The following is a 21,310-nucleotide window of genomic DNA, read 5'->3' on the forward strand; positions in this document are numbered from 1 at the left end:
ATCAGTCACTAACTCAGGGCACCTTCCCTTGCTACTTAAAAACTATCCCTCCACTAATTTTAAACAACCATCCCTACAGAAAAATTATGCAGCCAATTACCATCCTGTAATCCACCCTTTCCAGGCAAAGTTACTGAGAACAGTAGCAGACCAACTATAAGTATTCTTGAATAACACATCTTCTTCACTCAGTTGCATGTACGTTTGATCAGTCCTCTCTTCCAACTTTTTAAAGTCCAGCCTAATAGAGCTACTGAATCTTGCTAGCTAGGTCCATATATTATTTAATTGTGCTCCTCCGATTGTAAAGTTCTTATTGTATTGTAATTTTTGTATTGTCTGAGATTGTGTTTTTTAAATTATTCCTTTTATTCCTCTTAGTATGTAGCGCCACAAAAAGTTGTGTTCATATTGTCTTTACATTGTCAAGCCGTATTCCACTGTTTTCCTTGTTATACCATTAAAGGTTACTGGAACTGGAATAACTCATCTGCTCTAGACCCTTCTCAGCCTGGCTTCGGGACAGGCTATGGGATGCTGTCACGGACAGCTGCTCCCAGGGCTTTTTTGGTAGCAGGAACTCCTTTGCATTTTAGGCCACTCACCCCTGATGTAGCCAGTCCTCCTGGAGCTTACAGTAGGCCCTGTACTAAGAGCCCTATAAGCTCCAAGAGGATTGGCTACATCAGGGGTGTGTGGCCTAATAGGCAAAGGAGTTCCTGCTACAGAAAAAGCCCTGGCTGCCTTTCCTGTCCTGCTCCCCCTCCCATTTCCCTGCTGGTTGCCAGGCTATGCCAGGCACCCATAGATGGAAGGGATTTCACCACAGCATGCCATATGGATTACACATCCCTGGATATTACTCATTAATCCTCTGTCCCTACAAGCAAGCAAGCAAGGGGGAGGGGAGAGACTAGAGTGACTTGCTTTTCCAATGGTCAGGGCTACAAGCAGAACCACCCCCCCCCCCTTCTAATGGAAACTTCAAAATAAAAACCTTATTTTGTTTTAGTCTTTGCTTAAACAATGAAATGGTTGGGCTAAAAAATGTAAAAGATAATTGCTTTCTGTCTTCTGGCACTGATATTTAAACATGCATAGCTTTCTTAGGTGTTCCTTAACTGGAGAATGCAGGCTAATTGCATCTTGAATAAATCAAAGTAATTAGGCTTTTCGCACTGTGATCATGAAAACTATTCTTTACCATTAAAGGATCTGTCACATTTAAATCAGGCTTTCAAACATGCAGCCAAGTGGGGGAGTGTATGTGAAAAACAAGATTATTTTAAATTAAAAGAAGATGATACACCAGATTGGTAATAAGTGCCTTGACATTTTATTAGCTCATTTGAGTAAGGAGCAAAGCTGCTCCTAAAGACAGTAATTGGATTCTTAAGAGACCTGCTTTACAACACTTATAGCACCTGTGATTCCTACATAACACCCTTAGATTCGAGTCCAGTAGTATCTTATATATACCCTTATATCTAATCACCGAGGGCTGGCCACTGTGTAGATCAAAACATCCTGCACAATAGCTATGCTACCATTTAAGGTTCTGCAAATACACGGAGCTCTCCTCTGGGTTGGCATGGAAGTATTTTTTTAAAATTGAGCATGCCCCCAAAGATAAGATTGATGTCTATACATGTGAAGATGTTTAAAACTCACTGGCATTTGGGTGAGATGGCACCTGCGGGACGAGGACGGAAGGGGTGAGGGAAACAAATGTGGGGGGAGGAACCAACTGAAGGGAAAAGAAAGAGAATTTAGAAACAAGGACGGAGCAGATATTAGTAAGGGAATGGGATTCCCCCCCCCCCATGAGTCCTTCAGGTTATTGCACCCTCTGTCATTAAATGCTTTTGATGGAGATACAATAAGAGATTAAAAGGGACACCTTCACATTGCAACAGAGTTCACTGTTCTAGGCTAATAAAGATATACAAGATCAACAACTTCAAGGGGCGAGAGCTGTAATTCTCCTTGGGGTTGGCTCTGCCACTAGGCAAACTAGGCAATCACCTAGGGCGCTGGCCTTCTGGGGGCACCGAATTGATGATGTTATCAGTGCAGGGGAGGGTGCCAGACCTTAGCCTTGCCCAGGGTACCAGACAGGCTAGGGCCAGCCCTGATACTCCTACAACTGCAGGTGATCTCTGGATTTCAGAGATCAATTCTCCTGCAGGCAAATGTACCAGCATCCATGCCTGGCTAGAGATCTCCCCAAATTATTATAACTGATCTCCTGAATACAAAGAATTGTTCTCCTGGGGAAAAAATTGGAGGGGGGAAAAGACTCTATGGCATTATCCCCTATGGCTGATAGGGTTGCTACCTCTGGCCTGTGAAATTGCCTGTGAAATTGCTAGAGGTTTGGGGGTGGTGACTGTATAGGGGGGAATTTGGGGAGGGACTCCACCTACAATCTTTGGTATATAGAGTTTGCCCTCTGAAGTTGCCATTTTCTCCAGGGAAATTGATCACTGTGGTCTGGAGGTCAGTTGTAATTCCGAGAGAATGTCAGGCCCCATCTGGAAGTTGGCAGACTTTAACAAAACTGCACCATGGGGGGGGGGGGCACCATAAAGGAGGGACTTGTTCCGCTTGCCCTTTATCCTTAGACTTAAAGGAATTTCAACAGGTTTTAAAATAAAATTAACAGATACTACAACCTGTTTCGCTAAAAGTTGTGTGTATATTATTTTATCTCCTTGTTTAAAAATTTATTGCGGCAGCACGAGACGTGCAGTTCCGCACTAATATTTTGGAACATAAATCTTGGGTTAAAAATTTCATTGCTGAAGCCCCTCTTGTAGAGCATTTCTGCTTATTAAAATATGATCCCAATGATTTAAAATTCTTTGTCCTGGAAAGGTTTCCCATTTGGCTTCAGGGAAAAGTTGATATGAACAAATGGTTGTTGAAGCAGGAAATGCAGTAGATTTTTAAAATGAATTCCCTGATACCCAGTGGTCTTAGCAGTGACTTGGACTTATCGTGCTTTCTATGATTATATTATAGTTCATTATGTGTTTTGTAGGACTATTGTAGTTCACTATGTATTAAGTATACCACTGTAAACTCTGTGTTTGTGCCTTTAAGAAATTCAAAACACCTGTTGTTTATAAGTGCATCATGGTCAATTTTCTATTGTCGTTATTGTCTCTTGAATGTAGGAGCATTGGTCTCCAATATGAATGGTTTTAGTCATGATTGAAGGTATTTATATTGCATCGTTTGATATTGTAATGTTTGTGTATTAGTGATTTTTAACTCTTTATTTATGCAGCTCGTTGAAGCCTCCTGTGAAACAGGGCAATTAGTGCATCCCTGCTGCGTCCTACTGCCTTGCTGCATTCCAACTACGTATTGGCTAACAGAGAAGAGTTGGAGCATTGGACTCTGTCTTCATGGCATTACACACTACTTCCCAACTCCAATTTCTAGAAACAAATTGTCCGACATTAATATTGAACTTATTGTTTCGGGAGTAGTTTTTCTTTTGCACTTTGTGTTACATTGTATTTTCTATGAACAATTGTATACAAATAATTGAATTTCTAAGAATTTGAGGTTTATTTAACGTGAATGCCCGCGTGGCTTTTTCCTCCTGTCCCGTCTGGAAGTTGGCAGGCAGACCTACCTGCTGAGATTTCTCCCCTCCCCAGATCCTCCCCCCCCCCAAGTTCTACTCCAAAATCTCCAGGAATTTCCAAACTCAGAGCAGGCAATTTTGCATGACAGTGGAGTGTCATGATTTGTAGAAAAAGCCCAGCATGAGCTCTGCATATTAGGCCACACCCCTTGATGCCAAGCCAGCTGGAACTGGCTCCAAAAAGGCCCTGATTGTGGTGATGAGCTTTTCTCCCCAGGAGAGAAAATATGAGGCAAATTTCCTCATATTTTCTTTAAGGATTAATTCAGGGCTTTTTTTGTAGCAGAAACTCCTTTGCATATTAGGCCAAACACCCCTGATTTAGCCAATCCTCCAAGAGCTTACAGGCTCTTAGTACAGGGCCTACTGTAAGCTCCAGGAGAACTGGCTATATCAGGGGGTGTGGCCTAATATGCAAATGAGTTCCTGCTGCTGCTGCAAAAAAGCCCTGGTTAATGTGATTATTCAAGGCCCAGCTCACAAGTGTTTGTGATTTGGGCCTTCCTACAGATGCCATCCTTACCTCTTTCAAGGCCCTAGAGAAACTCCTCAATGTTTTTGAAATTTAGTCTTGAAGATCCACAGTGTTGAAGGGACAAGGAGCAACCCAGGGGTAAGGGGACCCAGGTTTGGGTTTCTGACAGAAAAGGTATTGTTTTATTCATTCATGCCCCACATTTCCAGTACATCATTCTCCTCGCCTCCATTTTATTCTCACAACAACCCTGTGACATAGGTTAGGCTAAGAGTTTGTGACTGGCCCAAGGTCATTCAGCAAGCTTCCATGGCAGAACGGAGTTTTGAACTAGGGTCTCCCAGGTCCCAGTTTAATACCCTAAAAATCCACTGCACCACACTGGCTCTGATTGCATCTCTTCCCTGCTAAGAGTTAAAGCAGCCAAAAGTGAGGTATTTTCCACAGAAGAAGCACCACATAGGAAAGCAGTAGAATTAGACTCCCACAGCACCACAGCCCTAATCCATATTCCACCCCCTCATTGTTGCATTTCCAGGCCAAATGACACATCTGGAGTTCCAGATGGTGTTTAGCCTGGAATAATAGCTCTTGTCCAATAAGCTACAAGTTCATCTCATACTTCCTTCCCCGTGTTAAAAAAAAAATGGTGTTATTTCTCTGAAGGTGTGGAGACTGCTGTACTGAATGTACCTTCTTGCATCCATCCCAGAATGACAGGTGAGCAAGTCCACAATTACATGGCTGGATACAATAACCCACGCACAACAGCTAAAAGGAAAATGGCCAGAGGAGGACAATGGGTGCCTGAGTTGCTCAGCAGCTATTTAGTGGGTTAGGTATGCCAAATGGGCAACTTTTTTTTTAATGCCTTCTTTACACGGGGTATGAGTACAGGCTCTGCAGCACAGCAATTACAGAGGGTAGGCTCAGGGCTTGGAATGACTGGGTTCCAATAGAGTTGCCAGATCTGAACTCAAGAAATATTTGGGAACTTTGCAGGAGAAGCCAGGAGACTTTGGGGTGGAGCCAGAACCAAGAGTATGACAAGCGTGACTGAACTCTGAAGAGTGTTCTGGCAATCATATTTAAAGCGACGGCACAACTTTAAAATGCCTTCCCTCTACTCGAAACAATGAAGGATAGGGGCACCTTCTTTGAGGATCATAGAATTGGACCCCCTGGTCCAATCTTTCTGAAATTTGGGGGGTGTTTTGAGGAGAGGCACTGGATGCTATGCTGAAAATTTGGTGCCTCTACTTCAAAAAACAGGCCCCTGAGAGACCAGGGCAGGTGCCAGGGTTTTTGGCACACTAGCCTCCCCTGCCCTCGTGCCTACCCCACTGCCCCCACTCAGTCCCTTCCCTGCCACCAACTGCATGCAGCACTCCTGGCTAGGCTGGGTGGTGGAGAGGCAGGCCGCGGAGAGGGCCAGCAGGGCCGCACGGCAAGAGAGGGCAGGCTTCGAGCGCCTCCAAGGGCACGAGCTGCCCCACTGCCCCTGCTCAGCCTTCCCGGGTCTTCACTTCCAGCTCCTTCCCTGCCCCCACCCACAGCACTCCAGGTAAGCAGTGAGGCAGAGGAGGGCAGTGGAGAAGCGGGCAGCAGCAAGGGCGAGTGTGGCAGCAGCAGGGAAGGGGCACCAGGATGGCAATGCGCATGCAGAGAGGGAGCGCCTGCCACCTGCCCCTGTGGCCAGGTGGCACCCTAGGCAGCCACCTTCCTGGCCTACTGGGAAGCACAGGCCCTGTGAGAGCCCCAGATACTCATGGATTAATTCTCTATTATACCTGATGGGAATTGGTCTCCATAGGGAATAATGGAGTACCCAGCAGACATCCCCCACCTGCTTTCTGATAACCCTGAAGCGGAGGAGGGCCTCCAAACCGGGGGATCCCCTGCCCCCAACTGTGGATTGGCAACCTAAGGTTCAAATCCTTGCGCAAGCCTGTCTTGCGCCTGTTAAATCTCTCAGCCCAATCTACCCTCACAAGGCTGTTGTGAGAATTAAGTGGGCCTCCAATCAGGGAGAAAAGTGGGACATAAAATAATAATAATAATTAAAAAACAATGATTTCTGAAAAGAGGAATGGCTCAAAATACCTGCCGGGTCGTAACTAAACAGAGGTTGCAGATTGCCTTGCCCGTGCAAGCCCGTGGTTAATTGAAAGCAAGCCAGAGGAATAAGAAATGGATTAGAATTGATTGTTTTGAGTTCCACTTTTTGAATCTTCCAGGAAAGAATGCCTCCCTAATCCTTGCCCCTGAGAAACCGATACACAGTGGGAGGGCAGAACTTTGGGAGGGCAGAACTACAGTCGTCTCTTCCGATATGAAATAAGAACAATATGGGAATAAGAACAGTGGGCTCCCAGTTGGACAAGCCAGGGCATGGAGGACTGATGTTTTAAATAGGGAGCAGCATCTACACCCCTAGGCTGAAGCTGATTTATCTCTCCTTTTCTCCCCTAATCTGGCTTAGACACAGCAAGGCCCCACATGGAGATCGCCTTTACACAGCATTGTGCTCTTTGTGTGGAGCTCCTGGGGCTTTGCTCTTTAAAGACAGAACAAACAGAAAGCTCCCTTTGCTCTGAGAAGAAGTGGTCGGGGTGGCTGTGTGCACAGTCTCCATGTGGAAGCCCTGTCCACAGCCAAGAAGGGCACAGAGGTAAACTCTGTTCTTCTCCCGCTCTTCGGCCCTTTAATGACCACTTTGTTTTGTTTGTTGTTCACAGCTGAGCTGCAGCATCTCTTCAACTGTGGCTCAGGTGAGATGAGGGAAGAAGGGATCGCTGTCATCTTGGCACTTCTGGTCTAATATGATGAACTGCAAGGGAGAAGGGCTGGACAAATAGCAAGTGGTTCAGGGATAATCCCCTCCACACCCAGCCCCAACCCTGCTGTGTCTCCTGATTCCATACTGGGCCATTTCATGCCCCATCTGGAATATCCAACGATTACCCAGAGGCTAAACTTTATTGCACCCTAACCGGAATGGTCCAGACTAACCTAATCTCATCAGATTGTACTTAGATAGGATATCTCCAAGGAAGTGTAGGGTTGCTATACAGATGTAGGCAATGGCAAACTATCTCTGAATGTCTCTTGCCTTGAAAACCCTATGGCAAGGATGGGCAAACTGTCTCTTTGAATCACTTCTCCAAGCCAAGCCAGCCAGCAGCTTGGAGAATGCATTTAAAGTTAAAGTTGTTTTCTTTCCACCTCTCCCATCCTCCCCCTCCTTCCTTCCTTCCTTCCTTCCTTCCTTCCTTCCTTCCTTCCTTCCTTCCTTCCTTCCTTCCTTCCTTCCTTCCTTCCTTCCTTCCTTCCTTCCTTCCTTCCTTCCTCCGATGTTCATGTCTTGCAGCACTCAAACATCTGACATTTATTCAGCAAGTTTGGCCACCCCCACCCTGTGTGGTCACCAAAAGTCAGCAGCAACTTAATGGGGGAGGGACAGTGGCTCACTGATAGAGCATCTACTTGGTAAGCAGAAGGTCCCAGGTTCAATCCCTGGCATCTCCAACTAAAAAGGGTCCAGGCAAAATAGGCATGAAAAACCTCAGTTTGAGACCCTGGAGAGCCACTGCCAGTCTGAGAAGACAATACTGACTTTGATGGACCGAGGGTCTGATTCAGTATAAGGCAGCTTCATATGTTCATATGTTCAAACGCATTTTCCACTACCAATACAGCATTTAGCCTGCCCTGGATGGCCCAAGCTAGACCAACCTTGTCCAATCTCGTAAGTTTAAGCAGGGTCTGCTGTGGTAAGTTCTTGGATGGGAGACCACCCAGGAAACCCAGGGTTGCTACACAGAAGCAGGCAGCCGCAGACCACTTCTGAACATCTCTTGCCATGAAAACCCCAGCTCTTTGCTGTCTAAAGGTACACAATAATGATAGCCTGTGAGGCTGAGCCAGTCTTTTGTGAGGCCTTGTACACGTAATTTCTCATCCTTAGAACAACTTCAGGACTGCCCGCCCTCCACATCCTTAATGCCAGGTTCTTTCACTTGCTGGCCTATGCAATCAATTGTGCGAAACATTTAAACAGCTTTCAGGGAGGAAAAATAAAAGGATTAACTGTTTTTTTTTTTTTTAAAAGAACTGGATGCCAACCTTATTGCCTATGATGTATTTCTATTTTCAGGCTCATTAACTCAGACTTCATTGTTCTGGGACTAACAAAAAGGATGATAAATGATTTCTTTGTCCCCCCCATAGCACAACAATTTCTGCTGTTATGCCTGAGATGGGGCCTGTTCAACAGAGCATTGATTCCTAATCTTCGTTTTATATTTACATTTTTAAAAATTTCTGCCAGTGTCAGGCTAGGAGCTGGAAGACCCAGGTTCAAATCTCATGGCAGCTCCATCCACAGGGCTTTCCAGGTAAGAGATAAGCAGAGGTGGTTTGCCGTTGCCTTCCTCCATGTGGCATTGCCAGTCTTCCTTGGTAGTCTCCCATCCCAATACTAAGTATAGCCAACATTGCTTTGCTTAGCTGTCAAGCTCTGACAATCTCAGGGAAAGCTGGGCTGCTTTGGCTGCTGTTGAATGGGAAAGGGGGATTGAAATATGTTTTAATTGGTAACTGAATCAACTTATCTACATGTTGCCCAGATCACACCAAGTGGCAACCATGTGTATCGGCTCAGTTCTGAGGATTGTGCGCTCCTGATAGGCATGGCTGGCAGGCTCTCATGTTTGCGTGCGCACAATGTCCAAAGAGGTTTTATAAGAACAACTATTGTGTTTAATATATTTGAAGTTTTTTGGAGGGAGGTTTGCTGGGGGGAGGGTCACATAAAAGTCTGTTTAATGTACAGCAGATAGAGGAGGATGACCCTTTAGCAATGTTTGAGTGCAGGAAGTGATCTTTGTGGTTAGAATTGACACCAACGAGTATCTTTATTTTCTTTTAACAACAATGAACCACACCTGAGGCAGAACACCTGGTTCTAACATCCTTCACTCCTGGAAGAGTAAAAGATCTCTGATCCAAGGACGAAAAAGCTAGAAAGCACACTGTCTAAGCAACTACCAATCAAAACCCATCAAAAAGATCAGTACTGGATTCCTCAGGGGTTTTGACTCCAGGCATAATGGGTAGATCCATTCTACTAGAGCAGTGGTCCCCAACCTTTTTGGTCCCAGGGACTGACTCCAGGGTCAGCCCGCTGACCGCCCCAGAGCAGGCAGGGTGGGGGGACCCAATTCGGCCTCCCCCTGCGACGCCTCCTCCCCCATTTTCCTCCTCCCTTCCTCGCCACGCCCCCCACAGCCTCACCGCTTCCTCCTCCCCCCATTTTCCTCCTCTCTCCTCCCTCCCCCGTGCAGCCTCGCCATCTCTTAGAGGTGCAACTTGACTCCTTCTTGGTTCTACTGCTTCAGACCAACACGGCTGCCCACCTGGATCTATCCTCCTCCTCCCGCCCACATTTTCTTCCCTCGCCCCCTCCCGTGCAGCCTCGTCACCTCTTCTCTCCCCCCCCCCACCGTTTTCTGGGGAAGGGGTGGTGAAGTCCTCCCAGGCCGGCCGCCCGGCCAAACAGCTGCGGGGGGGAGAGGGAAGCCGCTGCAGCCAGTGGCAGCTGAGGGCACGTCGCACCCCCCAAAGCGCTTCAAATCCCCCCCCCCCGGGCCCGCGGCACTCACCCCTCCTTCCCGTCCGTCGCCTTCCCTCCCCCGCCCGCAATCACAGCATGCCACTGCTGCCGGGGGGGGGGGGGAGGCAACGGGACAGGAAGGAAAGGGAAGGAGGGGGCGGTGGCGGTGGTGGGCTCGGAGGAGGAAGCAGACACGTCGTGACCGGCGGGGGGTGGGGGAGACAGCAGGAAGGGAAGCGAAGCGAAAGAGTTGACGGAGGAGGAGGCAGGCATGCCGCGGCTGCAGGGCCCAGGCGGGCGGGGGACAAAGGGACGGGAAGGGAAAGGAAAGGAAAGGAAGGGCTGCTGGCGGCGGGCAGCAGCGGCGGGTGATACTGCCCTTGCCTCCTTCCAACTTGAGGAGGAGGCATGGGCAGCCTCGCTCGAAGCTGCTGCAGCGGCTTTCCCGTCGATCAGCTGATCGGTGGGAGGGGGGAAGAGGCGGGGAGGCTGTCTGGGGGGCGAAGGAGGAAACCGGGGGAGAAGGAGGCCCGCGGGGGGAGGGGGGGCAACGAGGTTGCCCGGGCCATGGAAAACAGGCGGACCCCTGTACTTGAGGAGATTCATTCCTCTAGCACAGGGGTGGCCAACAGTAGCTTTCCAGATGTTTTTTCCCTACAATTCCCATCAGCCCCAGCCAGCATGGCCAATGGCTGGGGCTGATGAGAGTTGTATGCAAAAAACCTCTGGAGAGCTACCGTTGGCCGCCCCTGCTCTAGCGCAAGATACTGGTACAAGAGACTCCAAGTCTGTTGAATCATCAGAAGGCTCCTTCCACTTAAGGAAAGTGCCTTTACTAGGGGAATGGGATCAAACTCAATGGTTTGGGGTTACAAGAGAAGATTACTGTGTGGATGTTCTTTGGTGGTGGAAAGTATCATCGAGTCACAGCGGATTTATGGGGACTCCTCATCAGATTTCCAAGGCAAGAGACAAACCGAGGTGGTTTGCCATTGCCTGCCTCTGCATAGCAACCCTGGATTTGCTTAATATTAACCAAGTACTCTCATCCAAGTACTAACCAAGGCTGACCATGCTCATCTTCTGAGATCTGATGAGATCAGGGGCTAGCCTGGGCCTTCCAGCTCAAAGCCTGTAATAAAAGTCCAGATAGCAAAGAGTCTTCTAAAAATGGTTCGGTTGTAATGTTATTAATGTTTGGCTTGAATATCTCAGAAAGCCACTTGTAAATGGGAATTTACATGGTGTCGGAAAATACCATCAAGTCCTAGCAAACTTATGGTGACTCCCTGGGATTTCTAAGGTGAGAGACAAACAGAGATGGTTTGCCATTGCTTGACTTTGCACAGCAACCCTGGAACTCCTTGGTAGTCTCCCATGATCCAAACAGGGCTGACCCTGATTAGCTTCAGAGACCAGTTACGATCAAGCTAGCTTGAGCCATCTAGGTCAGGGTTGATCTTTTTCAATCTTTCACAAAAATGGCGAGACTGGGAGTCAGCTATAAGATGCTGGGAATGAATGAGCCGCAGCAGAGTCGTGATCTCCAACAAATGAATGAGATGGGAAGGGGGGGGTTAACCAAAGTTGAAACTTGCATTTGGAAAGGCTGCAAACTGCTTTGAGACCCATGTTGTCCTGTTCAATAGGATAACATGTAACTCAACTCTTAAAACCTCAAAACTATCTCGATTTACAAGAACAAGAGGGCAGGAGCACTAAATGGCATTCTTGCTTATCCCCTTCTCTGAGGCTTTTAAAATAAAATAAAATATATGGTTGGATTTGGGAAATAACAGGCCTTTGGGTAAGTATAGAAGTACAGCAGCTTTTTCAAAAAGCACCTACAGCCAAATGCATTCTGGGTTTAATTGCTTAAAAAACAAGAAACCCTTTTGGAGCAATGCACAATAAAATATGAAAATTAAAAAGTTCAAGAGCCTTTGTATTATATCCACCTTGGCTTCCTAAGCACGTCTGTACCTTTAAGGGACATCAAATGCATGGCAACGCTTTGACTCATCAATACGAACAGCCGTAATTAAGCTGTAACTCAGAAACTCAATTACACGGACTTTGATGCTGATGTTCCAGAGCAACCATCAGTAAAATGAAATCGCAGCTGGTACAGGAGCGCTGAGAGGATTTTATGGACTTGGTGCCCACAAGGGTCTATAAAAGCCCTTCTGAGCTCTTCAGTACCCAGAGAACTGGGCATCCCATAAGGGGTTCCAATGCTGCACCCCACTGTCTGTGTTCCAGCAAATTTCTTCTGATGCAATGACATTTCAGATGCAATCTAATAAAGGTTTTATGCCATCATCTAAGGTGGATCTGCATTAGAAATAAATACACACTGGCTATATTTGGCAAGCTTGATTACTTATGCAAAATGGGTATGTTTGCATATGTTCTAAATGTGCATGATTCTACTGCGGTGGCATGGTGGGAGGGGAGCAAACAGCAGCCAGTTACAAATCCAATTGGCCAACTCTTGGGAAAGCGTTTTTAGGATTGCACAGGGTAGGATCCAAAGAACCACAGCACCTCCCTCCAGCAATTCTTCAGGGTCAGGGAAACCTCAGAAGTGGTGTGAAGTGTGGCATGGAGTTTGACAGTGGAAGAAGGAATTCATGGAAATTGCTCCTACCTCTTGGGAGAGTTGAAATCCAATGCATATATAGGGCAATGACTTGGGGGGGGGGGGGCGGTTGGTGGTTTTTGTTTTTTTTTTAAGAAAGATGTCTGAGTAATAGAAAATTTCATGCTTTTCCAGTGTTGAAGGTAATCACAGACTGTGCACAGCTCTGTCTGTACCTGCTTTGAGAGCTGTGATTGCTGTCTGAAGACACTGCCCTGGGATTATCTAGAAAAAGAGGGCATGCAATCTTTCCAACCTGTCAACCCTAAAGAATTCAGAAGGTTGGGCTAAAATCCTTGCCTCAAGAAACTACTATCTCTTATCCAAACAGTCTTTTGGTATATAGATAAAAATCACAGCAGTTCAGTACTAAAATGCATGTGTCTATTTCTTATTTATGTCTTTACTTACAGAATTTATACCCCACCATTCTACTTGCATCAGGACCACAAGGGAACTTTTTTCAGTGGTACAGATGGCCCCCAGTCTTTCCAGACTTGGCATCACTGAGCACAGAACCCACTGAACTGCACAATCATGGCAGGACGTCATGTGCCATCAAAGTCACATAAAAGTCACTGCCAGAGTATTTACATCACTTCCAGTAGAAACAGGAGGTGTCAAATGGACACTAGCATTTTATAAAAGCTCTATGGTAAAGCTATGGAAGTTTTTGTAAGGGCTAGAATGCCCATAGGCATTTTTACTAGAAGTAACAGAAGCCTGCTGGCTGCCTGCATGCTAAGTTCCATACCCAGTTTTTTCCCAGGGGTTGCCAACTGCAGTGACAGGAAGTGAACAGACAGAATTTTGACTTCATTGGGGTCAGGGCTAGGATGGTGAGACCAAAAGAGTTGGGGACAGGAAACACAAGTAGTATTCTGGAAGATGTATTACAGAAAGGAACAAGCTAAAAGTCAGAAAGCCAGGAAATAATTCCTTGCCTTGCCTCATCATCCTGCGTGTGTAAAAAGAGAAGCAGGAGGTGAGGAACCCTTATTCTTCACACATACCCACTAACTGCATAGAGCTCCCATACACTGGCAGCTCTATAGAGGCATGCAACCCTCTGTAAACTACTCATGGGTCTTGAGACATGGGATGGCACTGAGAGAAAATGTATACCTGCATGTAGATTTCCCCCCTTGGCTTAGTATGGTTACATGATCAGATCTGTATGTACGTACACAAGTGCCATCAAGTCGCAACCAACTTATGGCCACCCCAGTATGGGGCTTTTAATGCAAATGAAAAGCAGAGATTTCTTTTGCCATGGCCTTCCTCTACAGAGTCCTCCTTGGTGGTTTCCCATCCAAGTACTGACCCTGCTTAGCTTCTAAGATCAGACTATAGTCCCATGCTGCCTTCCCTCCATTTGATCTGTACATTGCATTTTTTTTTAAAAAAAATGATTCAAAAATTAAAACTTACAAAAAATGTTAAATGTGCAAACATTGGCTAGAAGTCTAAACTCTATCTCAAAGGAAACACCAGAAGAAAATAGGTAGCTGTCAAGATGATGGTCCAGCCAGGTATTGATTTCCTCAGACTTTCAGTGAGGCATGATAGAATCACTTCAAAGTGCAATTGTACCAATTACACTTTGACTCTGCTACACATCCTGTTTCTGATTGAGTAGCCTCAGGGTTCGGAGCAGTAAAAGCAGCGCTGCGGTTATGTTCATGCTTTGTGTGTGCACGTTCCCAGTTCAAAGGATCTCCGGTAGCTCATCTGCCTGCACAAAGTTGCCTTGAACTGAGTCAGACCTTTGCTCTATCAAGGCCAGCCTCATCTACTGCTGTCCAGGGTCTCAACTGGAGGTCTCCCATCGCCTATTGCCTGATCCTTTTAAGTGAAGATTCCAGGAACTGAATCTGGCCAGAGCAGATGCTCTACCACTGAGCCACAACAAGTATACAGAAAAACCTTCATCTGCCTTAGTGCAAAGGGTACTGCAAGGGTGGCCAAACTGTGGCTCAGGAGCCACATGTGGCTCTTTCACACATATTATGTGGGTCTTAAAGCCCCCAACGCCTCGTCAAGGTATTTCTCTCTTTAAATCACTTCGCCAAGCCAGCTAAAGCTTGGAGAATGCATTTTAAGTTAAAGTTGCTTTCTTACCACCTCTCCCTCCCCCTTCCTTCCTTCCTTCCTTTGAGATTCATGTCTTGTGGCTCTCAAACATCTGATGCTTATTCTATATGACTTTTACTTTAAGCAAGTTTGGCCACCCCACTGTATGCTTTCCCCAATGGAGCAAGTAGTAGCTCTCCAGGTATATGGCTCAGATCAGGTGAACGGAACAAAAGGTTTAAAACATTCCTCCCCTCATGCTTAGGTCCTCATCTAAAATGAGCCCCCCCCCCCCAGCCTATTAACTGAATTTTTGTTTAAGCCATAAGATGCCAAAGAACAGACAATGCTGAGCTAGGATAGATTAGGTTTCTCAACACTACCTCAGCAAATGCTGAGAGATTCAGGGACGCAGTGTTGGGGAGGGTAGAATTTTGGGTGGATGTGCTGCCACTTCTAAATGACTGTTTAGGCTGCTTCTGCTAGTCTCTCTGATCTTTACAACAGAGATTAGGGAAAGTTCCTAGAGTGTCTCTATGTGGAAGGCATGTTTTCTCTGGGAGGCTGGAGGCTGGTAATTCCCAACTCAAGGTGGATAAATGGGAGGCTGAAGTGGATGAATACTCTGACTCAGTATCCTCCCACTCCATGAGCAGAAAGTGTAATTTTCCTGGGCACCTCTCTGCTGATGCAGCTCTTTTCAGCCCCTAGAAAATACCATTCCTGGGGTCTCAGGATTTGTACAGAGGAAAGGGAATGGACAAGGAGCTGAAATCATTCTTTTTTCCTCTTCCACTAGCACTACCTTGCTGAGGAAAGGGGGCACGGGGATGAACTCATCTTCTTGTTCCTCCTCACTCCAGCCCATCAGTCTTCAAGGCTGTTTGTCCGCCTGGATCCTGTGAGCAACCCCAGGAACAATCTTTCCAGGGGCTTGGGAAAAGCTGCAGCAATAGAGAGGAGCAGGGGGTTTTTTGAGTAGGAACGCACAGGAACGGAACTCTGGCTGGCTTGGCATTGGGGGTTTGGCCTAATATGCAAATGAGTTCCTGCAGGGCTTTTTATACAAGAAAAAAAAGCCCTTTTGAGGAGCATGAGTGCACACGGCGGCATAAGAGAGCTGCATCCGCTGACATGGTTTGTTTACCTTTCTTTTTGATCTCACCGATGTCCTTGAGATATTCTTCACCTTTTTATGAAGATGATACAGAACCTATGACAAGGAAAGAAGAAGACGCACTTTTATTGAGTGATTTCTGTTTCCCACAAACTCCAGCAGAGGCAGGTGTTTGACTCACAAGGGAATCGAGATAACTGATTTTCCCACCAGCTTTTTGTCAAGTTGCAAATGCAACTCTTAATTAAGCCCTAAGTGGAAAAATTTGGCAAGGTAAACTTGGACACATCTGTCTGTTTTTTTGGCAAATGCCTCTTATTAACCATGCCAAATAACTGTGAAGCACACCCAGCTCCGGCCCCCTCAATAATGGAGGCAGAAAACCCCCATTCCCCATAGTAAACATGTAAATCTTACAGACAGAAATTAAATTATAGGCAATCTGTTGCCCTTCAAGAGAGTCTGAATTATTTATTAAGATATTTACACTATTCTCCTTACACCACCATTCCCCTCTGCTAAGTTTTATCCTCACAACAGCCCCTTGTGAGGTTGATTCCGCCATCTGAGATGCCACATTGATGAGATGCTAGTAGATCTGTGGATGGTTCTCCCAAATTGACCCTCCCAAACTATATATATAAAAATGTACGTGTATAAAGATACAAACAGTACAGAATTCCAGAAACAGAATGGCAAAAGGTGGAGGTGGTGAGGGGAGCTCTCTGGAGATCTAGCATAGGTCTTCCAAAGTTTTACTGAATTTGCCCCTCAGATGGTGAGTTCAGTTGGCCTAATGCAAGGGCAGCCCTGCTTCCAGCCAGCCAGTCGTGAAACGTGCAGCCCTCTAGGAACCAGCCTACTGATGGTGCCATAGCTGAGACAAGGAAGAAGCCACAGGCACGCAAGGAGGGAACAGACAGGGCTCAGATTTGATTTGCATGCAGGATTAATGCTCCTGTTTGGACTCCTATGCTGCAGATTATTTCCAAGTTTCCACACAGCTGTGCTGCATATCCATTTGCCTGTTGCAGTTTTCCCACCCTTTCTCTGTGGGTTTTTTTGGGCTTTTTGCTCCAACGACTTCTTTATGGCACCAATCTCTTGTCTCTTTTTATACAGGGTATTATTTACAGGTTGTCTCTGTGATTCATTTTTCTCAAAGCTTTCCCCTTTTTTTCCAGACCATCGCAAAGCACTGTGAAAAACACAAAGGGAAAACTTGAAAGAAAACTGAGAGAGCAACGACACTGGCAAATGATCTTGTGTGGAAGGGAAGGGGAAACACGATGAAGTTAAGAAGCCATCGGAGAGCCAAAATCTGGTGCCAAAAAGCCCTGCATTTTCTAAATAATCCAGTGCAGTCAAAACCAGAGCAAAAAGCCCATGTGGAAGTCACTGGAGATAGTCACAACAGAACAAAAGCATCAGAACACTATTACAATAAAGGAAAGAATGACCGCTCCATCAGCAGTCTCTTCCCACTTCCATTTAAAGAAGAGGGATCAAAGGAAGTGGACAGTCTCAAGGAGTTTAAGGTGAACCTGAAGTGGATAGAACTATTGCTGGCACAAGCATTCTCTAACTTTCTGAACAGCTAAGGTAACAATCAAACATTTTCTGGATCATTAAGCTGATTTGGAAGAGAATTTTGAGAAAGCTGATGGCCAGCTTTCAGTACAACACACCAAGTAAACTGGGAAAAATCTGGATGATAGCTACAAGTGATCTTAGCAGTTCTCGGATTCAGTGGGAGCTCACAGGAGTGCAGCTCCTGAACCTTTCTGAGAGTTCCATCTCTGGACATTTAAGGGTTGGGGTGGAAGAGGAGGGACCTCCAAGGGACATAATGCCATCAAATCTATTCTAGATGTCCAGGCCCCACGTGGAATTTGACAACTCTTTCTTCAGTGGAAGCAAATTTGTAAGGAATGATCTCCAAACAGCTCTGTTGTTCAATGACACAGAAGAGCTTGTACTAAGTGCCCCCTTCAAGCTAAAGGAAGGGGGTCAGTTGTGAGTGTATACTGGGTAGAAGAAACTCTCTCTCTTTCCCCCACACCTCTGGCGCTTCATTTCTTGAAGCATTGTACTCCAATATCCAACAAAAAACGGTTTTAACAGCATGATCCCAAACAGAGTTAATGCCCTTCTAAATCCATTGAAGTTAGTGGATGAACAAAGATGTGATTCTGTTTAGGATTGCACTAGAAACCATATAATGTTGGGAGGCAAGGAGGAGATTAACTAATTTAGGGTGAGTGGGAGATTAATTAATTAAATGCAGATTAACCTTTTGCAAAACACAGCTGCAGCAACATTGTAACCAAGCAATTAAGTTGTTTAACCATTAGAGCTAGGAGACCAAAGTACTTTGGCGTACTAATGAAAAGAAAATCCATCCATTAAATGTAGCACTCATGCCTCTTATTGGACTGCTCAGCCAAAGCAAATGAGTCAGAAGGAGACCAAGCTAATTCCAAATTACCATAGTGCAGAATTATTTGGTTGGAAGGTAACAGGCAAACATGGCTTAATCTGTTAGCTGTTCCCCAAGTAGAACTGATTGGCTTTCCTCCAAGCAGGGCTTTTTTTTGAGCAGGAATGCACAGGAACATAGTTCTGGCTGGCTTGGTGTCAGGGGTGTGGCCTAATATGCAAACAAGTTCCTGCTGGGCCTTTTTAATAGCAGGAACTTCTTTGTATATTAGGCCACACACCCCTAATGTAGCCAATTCTTCTGGAGCTTACAGTAGGCCCTGTATTAAGACCCCTGTAAACTCTTGGAGGATTGGCTCCATCAGGGGGAGTGGCCTAATATGCAAAGGAGTTCCTGCTACAAAAAAGCCCTGCCTCCAAGATGATGTTCTCCCTACCAGGGGGCGGGGTAGGGACATCATACTTGGAGTCCATGGGGTCTTATCATTAGTCCAGTCACTATTTCCTTATGCAGGTTCCTTTGTTTATTAACCCAGAGACACCTGAAGGTGTGGTTCATTTTACCCACCTCAAGATTATGCTGCATTACAGAAGAAGAGCCATGATGCTGCAGCCTACCTCCTTCTCCTACCAGCCTCCTCCTGTTTTCCCTTCCTCCTTTTTTATAGCCCTGGCTTCACACCTGGCCTTTGAGATAAGCTCTGCTCTCTTTTCTTCTGTTCTCTGCCTTGCCTCAAAACACCTGGACCCAAAGAGTCATTGTTCTTCCGCCTAGGCTTGCTCATTGTCGCCACACCCTTTGAGCTTCCCTGGGCCAGACTGTAAAGGCTACCCTGTTCCTGAGGCTACTGTACCTCTCTGCCCTCCCCCACCCTTTCTCACAAATATTTAAAGGGTCCCTGTTTGGAAGAAGGTGAGGCTGCATGTGCCTGAACTCCAGTGATGAGTTTAGGCGTGTGGTTGGCGGCTGCCCCTCTCCCTCCCTCCCTCCTGCAAGATTTAAAGGGCGCTCCAGTTGGTTGGTAGGCCACATGCTGCTGCCAATAAGCTAGAACAGTGGTCCCCAACCCCCAGGCTGCAGACCGGTCCCAGTCATGGGCTATTAGCAACCGGGCCACGCAGGCATGGTTCTCTCAGCTTCCCAGGTCACAGATCCTGGAAGCTGAGAGGGGTGGGATGGTGCGTTGGTATGTGCTCTCCTCCAAGTATGGCTTCCCAGCCACCTTAGCTGATTGGTGGGGGGGGGGTCTTTAAATGGAGGGGGAGGCAGATCGGCTGCTTCTGCCACCTCGCTGCCTAGTGGGGACATGGCAGAAGTAGCCCCAGTCTTTCCCTCCCTGTTTAAAGACCTCCATAGGGAGCAGGGACAGGGGTGCTGCAGGGTGGCTTGGAGTGGCAAAACCCCCAGTGCCACCCCCACCCTACCACCAGTCTGTGGAAAAATTGTCTTCCACAAAACCAGTCCTTGGTGTCAAAAAAGGTTAGGAACCACTGAGCTAGAGGGGCCTTTAAATCTCACTGGAGGGGAGGGATATGGGTGGCCACCAGTGGTCAGCCTTGGGGGTGGGGCTTGGGGCAGGGCTTTCCCTGCTAGCCAGCTGGTTGGGGGCAAGCAGGAAACCTCAAAATTGGGGGATCCCCTGCCCCACTTGGAGACTGGCATTCCTATCAGGTTCACATTGCCTGAGGTAAGTGGACATACAAAATGGCACTTTCATGTTTGACCTTCAGGACACTGGTTCACAGTTGTAGGGTTGTCAGGTCCCCCCAGATGGAGATGTGGGGTAGGGTTGCCAGGTCCAGACTAGGAAAATCCTAGGGATGTGAGGAGGGAGCCTGAGGATGATAAGGACTTCAGTGGGGCGCAATGCCATAGAGTCCACCCTTCAAAACATCTATTTTCTCCAGGATAACAGATATATATATAGACTGCAGATGAGCTGTAATTTTGAGAAATCCTGAGGTCCCACCACCAAGGGGCTGGTCCCACCACCAAGGGGCTGGCATTCTTAGTTTCGGGAGCAAATTTTAAGCATACCCACAGGGAAGTAAGTTCAATTTTAGTCCAGTGTAAGCCCATAACTGCTGTCAGGCACCAACTGACAGTTTGCTTATTTACGAGGTCTGAGTGTATCCAGCTGACGTGTGTGTTTGTGAACTGACGTACTCTCTCGAAACTGAGCAAATGATCTCTGATAGGACACGTGGCTCTGAGAAAACTTTAAAATGTGAGTAGGTCACGCAAGTTCATTCCTCAAATAGATAATAAAATGTTGGGTTGGAGCCCGCCTGCTTTTCCACTCCATCTCACTCAATTTCTCTTCTTACCACCCCACCCCCAAGCAACCCATATGGCTTTTGGCCTTGCAAGTTCCATGATCCTCAACATAGTCGTTTAGGGCAGTCATCCTTTTTCACTAGCATAGAAACGGGTTGGATCCAGCCCTTTTATATCATAGAACCATAGAGTTGGGACCTCCAGGATCATCTAGTCCAACCCTCTGCATAATGCAGAAAATTCACAAATACCTCCCCCTAAATTAACAGGATCCTTATTGCTGTCAAATGGCCATCTAGCCTCTGTTTAAAAACCTCCAAGGAAGGAGAGCCCACCGCCTTTCGAGGAAGCCTGTTCCACTGAGGAACTGCTCTAACGGTCAGGAAATTCTTCCTAATGTTGCACCGGAAACTCTTTTGATTTAATTTCAACCCATTGGTTCTGGTCCTACCTTATGGGGCCACAGAAAACAATTCTGCACCATCCTCTATATGACAGCCCTTCAAGTACTTGGTGATCATATCACCTCTCAGCTGACTTCTCTCCAGGCTAAACATGCCCAGCTCATTCAACCTTTCTTCATAGGACAGTCTCCAGATCCCTCACCATCTTCGTTGCCCTCCTCTGAACCCGCTCCAGCTTGTCTATATCCTTCTTAAAATATGGTGCCCAAAACTGAACATAATACTCCAGGTGAGGTCTTACCAGAGCAGAGCAAAGTGATACCATCACTTCACATGATCTGGACACTATACTTCTGTTGATACAGCCCAAAATTGCGTTTGCCTTTTTAGCCACTGCATCATACTGTTGACTCATGTTCAGCATATGATCCCCTAGATCCTTCTCGCACATACTACTGCTAAGACAAGTCTTCCCCATCCTATCATGCATTGGATTTTTCCTACCTAAACGCAGATCTTTACATTTATTCCTGTTAAAATTTATTTTATTCGTTTCAGCCTAATTTCTTCCTCTGGTCTTTCAGAATATTTTTCTAAACTAAATAGCAATT

General features: G+C 46.4%; 1 protein-coding gene across 1 annotated transcript in view; it reads right to left on the bottom strand.

Annotated features, from left to right (window-relative positions):
- LOC132582197 (galanin receptor type 1-like) overlaps positions 1-21,310 on the bottom strand; it is a 43,033-nt gene that overhangs the window by 10,540 nt on the left and 11,183 nt on the right. The window contains exon 2 of the mRNA XM_060253707.1: positions 15,609-15,674. Coding sequence (XP_060109690.1) covers positions 15,609-15,674 — 66 coding nt within the window. The remainder of the gene's footprint in view (positions 1-15,608; positions 15,675-21,310) is intronic.

Source organism: Heteronotia binoei, chromosome 14, assembly GCF_032191835.1.
Source record: "Heteronotia binoei isolate CCM8104 ecotype False Entrance Well chromosome 14, APGP_CSIRO_Hbin_v1, whole genome shotgun sequence".
Lineage (NCBI taxonomy): Eukaryota > Metazoa > Chordata > Lepidosauria > Squamata > Gekkonidae > Heteronotia > Heteronotia binoei.